The sequence below is a fragment of the Helianthus annuus genome, chromosome 10 (genome assembly GCF_002127325.2).
Source record: "Helianthus annuus cultivar XRQ/B chromosome 10, HanXRQr2.0-SUNRISE, whole genome shotgun sequence".
Lineage (NCBI taxonomy): Eukaryota > Viridiplantae > Streptophyta > Magnoliopsida > Asterales > Asteraceae > Helianthus > Helianthus annuus.
The window spans coordinates 138,112,122-138,124,499 of NC_035442.2; the positions used below are offsets into that span (position 1 = coordinate 138,112,122).

Below are 12,378 nucleotides of genomic sequence, written 5' to 3' on the forward strand. Positions count from 1 at the left end.
AGCTTTGACAAATACTAGTCAGACTAGCTCTTATCCGAAGTCCGAAAGGCCAAATGTTAAAACATACATCACAAAGTAGGGTCTCTTAACACTATCCAGCGAATCATATCTTCGGCCTCGGCCACTTGTCACCCGACAGTGTATTATCGTTACAGTATAGCACATAACCGGACTCCAGTACAATTTTCTGGTTATTGAGAAACAATGTTTGATGATGGCCAACTCCTCTTAAATACTCCAGATCTAGATCCATACTTGGGCTCGGTCCCAGATGATATCTGGCCCATTAGGCTGAAACCGGCCTACATGCTCTCTTATATAAGAAGGCCTTACTCTACATTCCAAAAGCCCAAGCCCCCCCCCCCCCCCCCCCCCCCCCAAACCCAAAACTCTTTATACGTACATACATTACGTAGTTCATACACATAAGTTTTTGCATTGAAGGGTTGTTTCGAGGAGGCTACGGCCTCTGGCCCCTTCTAATGTTATGTTGTATATTGCAACATTGAAGCTACAACAGATGTAAATCATTTTAGTACACTTTGAACAACATTACTTGACTACACACATGCACAAAAACAAAAGACAAATCTATCACGATACAACGTTACTAGTAACCAACACATCAACATCTTATACCGTACATTTAGAACCACATTTCTCAACCTTGTCGTCGATCCAAGCTTTCATATCCGCCAACACACGATCCGAAGCCTCATCAGGTTCCCCACCGATCAACGAGTGTCCCATTCCTTCATACAATTTCAACTCCTTGTCCTCCTTCGTTGTCGCAGCCTTCTCGTACAACATCCCCGACCCACTTTTACATGCCATCGGGTCAGCTGTTCCGTGTGCCACTAAAAACGGCACCTTAACCTTCTCAAAGTTGTTTTGCACGTAGTTTGTCGCCCTCGCAATCTCCCTCATTGTCCCCACCCTTGGCTTCCCCGCATATCGTTTTGGGTTCATCGCTTTTAAGCCCGGCTTCTTCATATCCATCCCTGGTGGCGGTGCCATCCGAGGCGGCGGCATCACCGCCCATGTATCCGCAAGTCCAAACAGTAGGCCGTACATCGTCAAATGTAACTGCAATTGACAAACATACAAAGTTCGTTAATTTTGGATCTTTGGCAATCATAATTTGTTACTCTTGAGGAAATAATCCTAAATTTGGTGTTCATGGTTGGAAACTAAACCAAACTGAATTCAGACTTTGTGAAACCGAAAACCAAAACGAAAATTTGTAATTCGATTTGATTTTTTATCGGTTTTCAGCTTCAACCAGGGGCGGATCTATGCCACTTTTGTGGGTTCCCAGGAACCCATTCGGTTTGAAAAAAATGGAAAAAATTAGTGAGAACCTTGTATGAATTGGAAAAAAATAGTGAGAGTTAGTGAGAATCTATCAAAAGGCACTGGCTTCAACGGTTTCGAATCGAATAATGAAAACCCTACCTTTAATTAGCATTAGGGACATTCATATGCCGGCGAGACCAAATAAATACGGCCGGTTAAAAATATATATGTTCAAACCGTATAAACCGGTCTGATCAAACAGAAAAACTTGGCACCCTTGCAGTTTGAAACGTGGAACCAGCCATGTAAACTGGAGTAGACCGGTACACATTTATTATTTAAGGATTTTTACATATTCCCCCCTCCTAAGAAGCTTTATTACATATTTCCTCAATCCATAAATTTAATTACATATTTCCCCTTCCTAAATAAGCCTTATTACATATTTTCCACAATCTGTAAATTTTTATTACATATTTCCCCAATCTCTAAATTTAATTACATATTTCATTCCTAAACCCCATATATTACATATTTATCCATTTCATTAAAAATACTCTTATAGAATTGCTATTTTACCCCTAATGAGTTTATTAAATAAATAACTACAATATATTTCCTAGCTTCCTACAATAATCACTCAAGAGGGTCAAGACGGTTTTTTAAAAACTTATGCCAAAAAGACGAATCGGGTTTGTACTGACGCTGGTGTCGCCCCTTTCGGTTTCTGGATAAAAGTTTTTATGTAAAATGAGTCTTCGGGGGTGTTTGGGTTGGCTTATTTTGGAGCAACTTATAACTTATTGACTTATAAAAGTTAATAAGTTCTTTTTATAATGTTTGGGTTAACTTATTTAAGTTAATTTTGTGTGTTGAGAAGTTGTTTTTGAGAAGTTAGTATTTGTAATTTCTCACTTTTGACTTATAGAAGTTAATAAGTCCTTTTTGAGAAGGTTGGATTTCTTAAAAGAAAGATCATCTGCTTTGATTTAATTAAAGCAATGGGTTGTTTGAGTTGTTGAATGACTTGAATCTATTGTTTATGATAATCCGCTACCTTGGATTTCGCTTACACAAGGCAGTATGTTTGGACAAACGTTCAATGATGATTAAGTTAATCACGGGGACACACGGGTCAAGTTATCATGTATTCATTGATCGTGTCAATTCTACTTAGGTCAGTTAATCAAAATCAGCTACCTCCATGTCGAATATTTCTATAAAACAACTTGTTACAACCCGATTATAAGTATCTTGCATTTTTGTGTGTTTCTTTTCTTATTTTAATTTTCAGTTTAAGTGACCAGTTACTTAATCAAACACATTTTTTATATTTTATCAAACAAGACGTATTACACAATATGCTACTTATCCTAGTTATTTAAATGATTATTACTTTTAAATTTATAATTATCGCAGGAAGCTAGGAAATATATTGTAGTTTTTTATTTAATAAACTCATTAGGGGTAAAATAGTAATTTTATAAGAGTATTTTTAATGAAATGGATAAATATGTAATATATGGGGTTTAGGAAGGTGAAATATGTAATTAAATTTAGAGATTGGGGAAATAGGTTATAAAAATTTAGAGATTGGGGAAATATGTAATAAGGATTCTTTAGGAAGGGGAAATACGTAATTAAATTTATGGGTTGGGGAAATATGTAATAAAGCTTCTTAGGAGGGGAAATATGTAAAAATCCCTATATTAGGGATTAACTGGTTTTTAAACTTTTAATGAACTTCGTGAAGCTGGATGTCGCTGCTGCAACTTCGTTTACAGGAAACCGTTCATACAGTGCGGGAGAGTCTGTTGTGTAGATGGATGCTGCTGACTAGAGCTCCAACACGATATCAATCGCTACTAAAATAAAGATTGTAATCGTTCGCCTGTACACACAGGACTGAAACTTGTTTTGGAAGATTAAAATAAATGCAAAGGAAGTGTTAATGGTTGTTCACATCTTATATTACAATGCTGAATGCACATGTGCAGCTCATGAAATTTTTAGATTTTTTTTATTTTTTAGTATTTTTTCGATTTTATTTTACTTTTTAGATTTTTTTTTAATTTTTACAGTTTTTAATATTTTGTGATTTTTTTTATTCTTAGAGGTTTTTTATTATATTTCGTTATATGGATTTATTCGGATAGTGATCCATCCATTTAAAATTATTTGGATATGGATCGGATCACGATCCATTATGTTGGAATGGATCATGGATCGGATGATGATCCATTTAAGTTGGATCATTAATGGATCGGATCGATCCATATCATTCCATTGATTGACAGGTCTAAGCCGAAGACACGAAACATGTTATTTTCATAATCTTGACCAGCCAACTGTCCATTTCGTGATTTTCCCATCAAAACCGACCAAACCGGACAAACACGCCTAACTAACATAAAAAATTAACTAACTAGAAACTAGAAATTACCTTAGAGGGAACCATGGGTTCAGGTATAACAAGAAGTGGAGCAGAAAATATCAACCCAGACCACATGTCAGCATCCGATTGGAAATACATAAGCATAGTAATCAATCCACCCATAGATTCCCCAAACAGAAACGCCGGCATATTCCTATACTCTTCACTCCGGCGAACACTAACAAAGTACGATAGTGAAGTAGCAGCCGCTTTATCCATATCCCCAATATACCCATGTAACCCATCTGATCGACCATGACCAATAAGATCAGCAGCAAAAACAGCGTACCCCCACTTGGCGTACTCGATACAGATCTTCTGGAACACCCAGCTGGTGTCGTTGGTGTAGCCGTGGGTCATGAAGACGGTGGCTTTGATGGGTTGGTTTGGGTCTAAGGGAAGCCATGATTGAGTGAAGATGTTGCCGTTGGGGGTTTGGAAGTAGGATTTGGAGTTGCGGACGTTTTGGGATGTGTAGTATTCGGGTTCGGGTGTTTCGCCCCAGAAGAATGGTGGTGGTTTGGGTGGGGAGTCCATGGTTGGTGCGGTGGTCGGAGAGGTGAAGATGGGGGATGGATACATATGGAGGATGCTTTAACTTTACTCAAGAAACTTTAGTCAAGAAGTCAAAAGTATTGGACTGTTTTCTACGTTGTCGGCATTAGACGGATATATTAAAATGGTGAGTGCGGGTGATTTCACTCTGATACGATCCGACCCGGGTATGCAACCCGACCCATGAAGACTTAGTTACAAAATGAAACACGCTTTTATTTTGCATGCATTTAGTCAAAATCCACGTTTCCATTTAATGTTCGTGTAGTCATATTTTTAGTTCCATTTTCTGCATTATACTTCCACGTTCATTTTAACAGTTAGTTCATGCATTTCCCTATATATATTGTACTTGCATTTGAGAAGAAATTTTAGAGAAGAAAATTGTTAGCAAAATTTAGTCTTGTTCTTTATCTTTTTTCTTGGAGCCTAACCCACTCTACGGGTATCTATCTTGGGAGATTGACCATCTCGAATCTGTCTCTATCATTTGGTGCTTTCATTCTCGAATTCACCTCCATCATGGCCTCAAAAACCATGTTGTTGCTCGACGAACTGTGGGCTACTATCGAGAAAAACCAACAACGCCTCGTCGAGTTCTGCGCGAGCCTCGGTCTACCTCCACCACCTCCACTCGCCGCCCGTCCACCACTCAAGGCGTTTGTTCCGCCACCCAAACCGTTTCCTCCAAAACCCCTCCTACACCAAATAAAATCATCTGCGTCCAAAAAACGCAGCCATCGTCACCACAAAACTACCCCAAAAACTGCGCCCAAACGAACCTATTCTACCGCACCAACCGCACCAAAACCAACCTCAAACGGCACCCATCGACACCCTAAACAAGCCCCCAAAACTGCACATTCACCTACCCAACATGCCACCCACAAAACCCGAGTCTCGCCATTGAACATCATAGAACCGAATGCCACCGTACGACGAGATTGGCGACCTCCATGGCACCAATCGAGCTGTTACGTTACAACGAAGCCGAATGCAGCCGGAAGATATGAATGGCGGCCACCGTGGACATGTATTCCGTCCTTGAGGACAAGGACATTTTTCAGGGTGGGAGTATTGATACGATCCGACCCGGGTGTGCAACCCGACCCATGAAGACTTAGTTACAAAATGAAACACGCTTTTATTTTGCATGCATTTAGTCAAAGTTCACGTTTCCATTTAATGTTCGTGTAGTCATATTTTTAGTTCCATTTTCTGCATTATACTTCCACGTTCATTTTAACAGTTAGTTCATGCATTTCTCTATATATATTGTACTTGCATTTGAGAAGAAATTTTAGAGAAGAAAATTGTTAGCAAAATTTAGTCTTGTTCTTTATCTTTTTTCTTGGAGCCTAACCCACTCTACGGGTATCTATCTTGGGAGATTGACCATCTCGAATCGGTCTCTATCACACTCATTCACTGTTTTAGAGTTGATTATACGGTTACCCACAACATTAACCTAAACTTAATTGTTTTTGAAAAGTTAAATTGGTTTTATTCGTATTCAATCGAATGTATAGGATATAATACTATAAAAAGTAACTTCACTCATCTTCGGCTAATTGAACTATCGTGTCTCCACAAAGCACCCGTTGGAGTAATTATATAATACTAAAAACATTAAAAGAGTCGTGAGGCGTTCTGACAATTCTTGTGTGTTAATTGTTGCGATTAACGATTTAACAACATAATCTAGGTGAAGCATTCAGATTCACTATATCTAGTTTCTTAATCGAGTTAAAGAATCCATATTTTGTATTACATGTTTTATACTTTGATATATTCAAGTTTCAACCTTGTTTATTAAGTTTTTTTTTTTTTTTAGTTCAAGTGGGTTTTCGTTTTATTTTTCCCTTGTGTGTGTCTATATATATATATATTGGGTTAGGAGTTTTTAGATTATGTTGGAAACATTATAGTGTTTGGTTTGTTTTTGGGGATTTTGTTTGAATACCTTATTTTTTAATAGTATTTAAGACTTTTAGCATGAAGCTTAGGTGGTGTTTGTTTTTTGCTAGAAGCACTTCAGAACCTCTTATGTCTGCGCCACGCAGACCACGCGCAGACATAAGGGTCTGTAGCTTGTTTGTTTTCTCGCAGACCTTTCATTAAAAAAGGTCTGCGAGACCTCTGCTTCAAACAGACATGAACCCATGTCTTCTAAGGTCTGCACAACCTCTTCTCCCTCCACTCCAGCAGACACCACCACATCCTCTGCCACCACCTCCCACCCTCACCTGCCGCCACCTCCACTCTGCCACCACCTCCACTCCGACACCACACCCTCATCTGAACCAAAAAAAAATCCCCAAATCTCTTAACAAACGAAAAAATCCCCAAATCATTAAACATAATAAACACATAAACCCTAACCTGAAGATTCGATTGCGAAAACCGTCGATTCTGAAACTCAGGACCGGAATAAGAGTCACCGGAGAACAAACCGTGAGAAGGTGACGGTGGTGGTTGTGGTGTAGTGGTGACGGTGGTGGCGGCGGTGGTAGATGAAGGCAAATAAAACCCCCAAATCGAAACCCTTCTTCCCGTTCATCTCCTCCCTTGATCTCTCTCTCCTCCCTCGATCTCTCTCCCTCGATCCTTCCGGTGACGGTGGTGGCAGTGGGTGTTCGGTGGTGGTGGTGGTGGTTGCGACAGGGTGGGTAGTTGTGGTGGTGGTGGTAGTTGCGACGGGGGTGGGTGGTTGTGGTGGTGGTTGCAACAGGGGTGGGTGTTCGGTGGTGGTGGTGGTTGCAACGGTTGTGGTGGTGGTGGTAGATGAGGTGGTGGTGGTAGATGAAAGGCAGAGAGAGAGATGAGGTGTTGTGTGTGTTTCTGTATGTGTTTGTGTGTGAGAAAAGAAGGGTAATATGTAAAACAAACACTCTTTTCCTTGCAGACTGCAGACCTTTGGTCCACCTCTTCTCCTGCAGATGTGGTCCGCAGACTGCAGACCTTTTCCTGCAGAAAAAACAAACAGCACCTTAGCGCAGTGGCAAGCTCCTTGCACAAGTCTAATATATGAGGTAGGGGCGGATCTATATGAGGACTAGGGGTAGTTCGGAATACCCCTCAACTTTCCTGACAAAGTGTAATTTTTTTTATGAATTCGGAGATCCTTGAGCAAACATTAAACCCCTAAATGCAATAATAGAAAGAGATGAGAAGAAAACGAATTTTTTTTTTAAAAAAAAAATAGAAGAGTTAAATTACCATAGTTGAGCTCTCGAAGTTGCAGAAATCTTGATAAAGAAGAAGAGTGTGGTTTTTAAAACCAAAATGTTCTTAGGTCCTTCGTAGTGGGGCGTTATGTTTGGGTTTTTTTGTCTGATAGCGCCCCATAGCGCCCCGAACACCACGACGGGCGGCGCTATGGGGGTCATTTTTGGGTGTGGCGCCATAAGCATAGCGGCGTGATTTTTCTTGAGAGGGAGGAGGGCTATGGTTTTGACCAATCAAAAAATAGTTAGTGTTTTTTTAATTAATTAATAAAAATGAAAATTAATAATTAGGTAATGATGGGTAGGGGCTTTACAACTACGGACTCTAGTGATATAACGCCCCATAAAGCCCCTATGTGAAATGGCACGACACGTGTCGCATAACGCCCGACAAATGAGCTTTATAACTACACATGGTCTTATTAAAAAACATTTTTTTGAAATCTGAAAAAGGTATCCAACCCACTTGACCACTCTACATAATTTATTCAAAGTTTTCTACATAATTTTCTATTTTTTTATATTATTAACTTATATATTATTATTATTCTTTTTAATCAACTTATTATCTATTAATTTCTTTTATTTTATTTAGAACTTACTACTTATAAGAGCATCTTATCATAAATTATTTCTTTGTATTTTATACCTATAATTGACTAGGCAATATTTTTCGTCATGTAAAAATGATTTATAGTTAGGATTATATAAGAGAGTTAATAATAAAAACCTTAAACACTTTAACAGATATATTAAATTAAAGTTCGTGATGAATTATTAGTACACAATCAGAAAATACAAAAACTTATGTTATAACCCGACCCGAACCGAGTCAGAAATTTTTATGTTCTCTTGTATGAATTTGAAACATCTACAAACAGTGACTCCATACAAATAAAATCCTCTATCCGTCACTGGGTGTATGGTAATTTTTTACGTCTTATGAATGTACGGTAAAAAAATATGATACCCCTTTTTTTTCTAGTTCCACCACTAATGAGGTGTAGTTAGAAATAGGAATGACTGAGTGGGAGTATAGTATATATTGCCGCCGTGGCATGGTATAAATAAGTAATTTAACAGACATGAGTTTTTTGGAACTAAAACTGATAACTCGTGAACTCGTCAACTTTATGTTGATACCCTACTTCATGCTTTTGTGGTACAAAACAAATGATTACAAAAATAAGTTTACAAAACTAAAATTACACCATTTAGCCCCCAAACCTCAAAGCTTCGTGTATTTTTTTTAATCCATGAGAACGATTAGAATTTAATATCCTCCTCCTTATTTCTAAAGATGAAATGAGCATTTACCTATCAACCACATCCACCCTTAATAACACAATAACCGTTGTGAAATCAATGTCACATATTTAATTGAGAAAAATGCCCGGATAGTCCTTGTGGTTTCGTCTTTTTTTACCTATAGTCCCCAACTTTCTAAAACTACCTGAATAGTCCCCAAGTTTTCATTTTTTGTTCCCGGATAGTCCCTGGGTCTAACTTCAGTTACTTTTCTCTGTTAAAATGATGTGAAATGACAAAAATACCCTTTCCTTAAAAGGCCAAACCACAGGAACTATCCGGGCATCTTCTTCATTTTTATTTATAAAACCCCACCACCACACCCACCTCCACCCTCCACCGTGCCGCCGCCGGTCTCCGCCGCGCAGAACCACCGTCGTTCCTCTTTCCCCGATGCGCTCTCTCTCTCTAACCCATCGTCTTCTTCAACCAATTCATCTTATTCCAAACAAAACACTCCCCGACAAGCTAAATCAAGAGTCACAAGGAAAACAAGTCACTGTCATCACACAAGCAAATATATGTTTATCACAGAACCAATTTGTTTATCATAGAACATCAACGAGCCGCCAAAAATGTGGGAAGTCAAAGGTTGGCACCTTTGACTAACAAACAAACAATTAATTTTTAGGAAACACAAAGATACAATTAACATCTGATTACTAACCGGTGGGCTGTGCACGCTGACACCATCCTTTCTGTTGTTGTCGCCTCATCGGACCTGAGCCGGAACCACCACCGCAGCGCCGCTGTAACACTGTACATCGCCGGACATCGTCACCGCTCAACGCGAGCCCACTGCTGAAATCCGTTAGTCGTTGCTGCCAGTGGCGCCGCAACTGCTGAAAAGATGAGGGGGTCACTGGTGATGGCCGATTCTCCTTCATATCCGTCATCATTCTCTCTCTCTCAGATCTAATATGTGTGTTGGACGGAAAAGCTTCACTGATGTAGGTGGAGAACAAGGTGGGCAAAGGGGTTTTGTGGTCGTTTGCTCGGACAGAGGGGACAGGTGTGAAACAGGGTAAGGAAAGGGGTATGCCGATCGGTCTGAGGTGTGGTGGGTAAAGTCAGAGGGAATGAACGGTGAGGCTATGTTGGTGTGTGGGTGCAACAGTGGTGTGTGGCGTCGGTCGGTTGAAGGGCAGTGGTGGGGGTTGAGGTGGTGATGGTGGTGAAGGTGGTGGTGAAGGTGAAAGTGGTATTAGAGGGGTGGGGATGGATATGCAGGGGAAGAAAGTAGTGGGTCCTACATAAAAATAAATCTATTAAATAGTTTATATTATTTTGTTTTTTAGTAAGGATATTTTTGTCATTTCATATCATTTTAACAGAGAAAAGTAACTGAAGTTAGACCCAGGGACTATCCGGGAACAAAAAATGAAAACTTGGGGACTATTCAGGTAGTTTTAGAAAGTTGGGGACTATAGGTGAAAAAAGGCGAAACCACAGGGACTATCCGGGCATTTTTCTCTATTTAATTTAATCACAGTTTTGTTTGTTCTTAAACAACCTGAATTATATCATCAATCCAAGCTTTCATATCTGCCAACACAAGATCAGCAGCTTCATCAGGTTCCCCATTGACCAACGAGTGGTACATTCCTTCATACAACTTCAAACACTTGTACTCTTTTGCGGTTTCGGCCTTCTCGTACAACATCTCTGACCCGTTGTGACACGCGAGCCCATCAGACGTCCCATGGGCCGTATAAAACGGGACCTTAACTTTTTCAAAGTTTTTTTGCACGTAATCCGTCACTCTCACCACTTCTCTCATTGTCCCCACCCTTGGTTTTCCTGCATATCGTTTCTGTAACACCCCGTGTATTCCCAAGTCAAAGTCAAAGTCAAGTGTTGACTGTTATTGGAATTAAAGATTAATAAAGATTAATTTCATTTTAGTTTCATTTTGATTTTCGTATTATTTGGAGTAAGTGTTGTATAATCAAACTAACCGGCCGATAATCGAACTGTGAATCAACGACCGACGGTGAATGATAGGAAGTAACAACGCAATAAAGCTAGTCAATCAATAATCAAGCTAATCAGATCAATCATCAAAACTCAAGTGTGGGGATTTTGGTACTTTTATACGTGTGTGTGTGCTTTATGTGTTACTTGTGCATGTTTACTTTTATGTTAAAGTGTGTGGTGAATCAATCAAATCAATCAAGACTCAAGGGTGAATCAAACTCAATCGAAATCGAATCCAAATTGTGGTTGTAAGGATGCTTGTATGTTAGTTATAGTAGTTGGAACTAAAAGTAATTTGATTAGGGATTCTATCATCCTCAAATCATCGTTCTAAGTCGGAATATCGAAAATCGTCGCAAAACACTCAAAACAAGGTAAGCCGATCGAACAGGGCAACCTGATCGAACAGGCTAGCCGATCGAACAGGCTGTTCGATCGGACAGCTGCTCGATCAGGGATGCTGTTCGATCAGCTGACCTTTCCTCTTTTGGAAGCCTATAAATAGGGCTGTCCTTGTCAAGCTTTCCACTTTTGGAAAAGCTCTGACCGACCAGCCTCTTCTTCTCACTAAACCTCAGATTTCTCTCAAACCGGTAAGTATTTCGCTCTAATCCTTGTACGATTTTGTTCATTAATCGATTCTCCATCTTTCTATCTTTCAAAATCTGAATTTCATCCATGAAATCACCAAGATCTAGGTGTTCTTGAGTGATGTCATCATGGTGTTCTTGGTGTTCATCAAGAACTTCATGTTCTTGACTTCATTCAACCATGAATAAGCTAGATCTAACCGATTTCCACATAAATAACCTAAAATCTTCCAAAGATCTTAACATTTCACGGTGGGAAAGGATTGGAAGATGGGTTTTCATCTATCTTTCAACTCTTTTACACTCAAACCGGTGAAAACGAGCTTGAACCGACTTATAAATCAAATCTAAACAAACACATGGTTCAAAGATTCGGGTTCTACCGAGAGATATACCGATTCCGGGTTAAACGTTAAACTTGGGTTCCAAACCGTCTCTGACCGAGTTTGGGTGATTCCTGCTCGAGTCAGTAGGCTAAATGGAGACTTCAGTTTCGTGGTTCAACTCGTAGTCAAAATATTTCTAAAACATCAACAATTAACGGGAATAACTAAGTGTTAAATGAAAGGTTAACCGAATCGAGAAGCTGGCCGAACGGCTAGGCTGTTCGATCGAACAGCCCAACCGAACGACTATGCCAGCCGATCGGCTAGGCTAACCGATCGACTAGCACTTAGGCCCTCAAACTCAAAGTGTATTATTGACAAAGTGATGTTCGATCGACTACGCCAGCCGATCGGCTAGGCTAACCGATCGACTAGCACTTAGTCCCACCAACTCACAAAAGTGTAGTATTGACGAGGTTCTGTTCGATCGATCGAGCCACTCGATTGTAAACATTACTGCTCGAATCATGAGATACTATACTTCAACACTTAGACTTTTCAAAACATTGGAATGTCACCCGATCGAACATGCCAGCCGATCGAGTGACATATTTAAAAACAACGAAGTGCTAACCGATCGGTTGGGCTAACCGATCGAACAGTTG

General features: G+C 39.7%; 1 protein-coding gene across 1 annotated transcript; it reads right to left on the minus strand.

The window, feature by feature from the left end:
* Positions 1 to 430: 430 nt before the first annotated feature.
* LOC110885847 (caffeoylshikimate esterase) lies at positions 431 to 4,375 on the minus strand. Its single transcript, XM_022133568.1, has 2 exons — positions 3,740 to 4,375; positions 431 to 1,086 (listed from the first exon to the last, which is right to left on the minus strand). The coding sequence occupies exons 1-2, from the start codon at positions 4,310 to 4,312 to the stop codon at positions 634 to 636; spliced, it is 1,026 nt and encodes a 341-aa protein (XP_021989260.1). The 5' UTR covers positions 4,313 to 4,375; the 3' UTR covers positions 431 to 633.
* Positions 4,376 to 12,378: the final 8,003 nt, after the last annotated feature.

What these genes read in the sequence shown, in the direction of transcription:
- LOC110885847 (XM_022133568.1), bottom strand. Translation starts at nt 4,312, where the DNA reads ATGTATCCATCCCCCATCTTCACCTCTCCGACCACCGCACCAACCATG. An exon ending in AACCCATGGTTCCCTCTAAG is followed by an intron (nt 1,087 to 3,739) that starts GTAATTTCTAGT and finishes TGTCAATTGCAG; the next exon opens with TTACATTTGACGATGTACGG.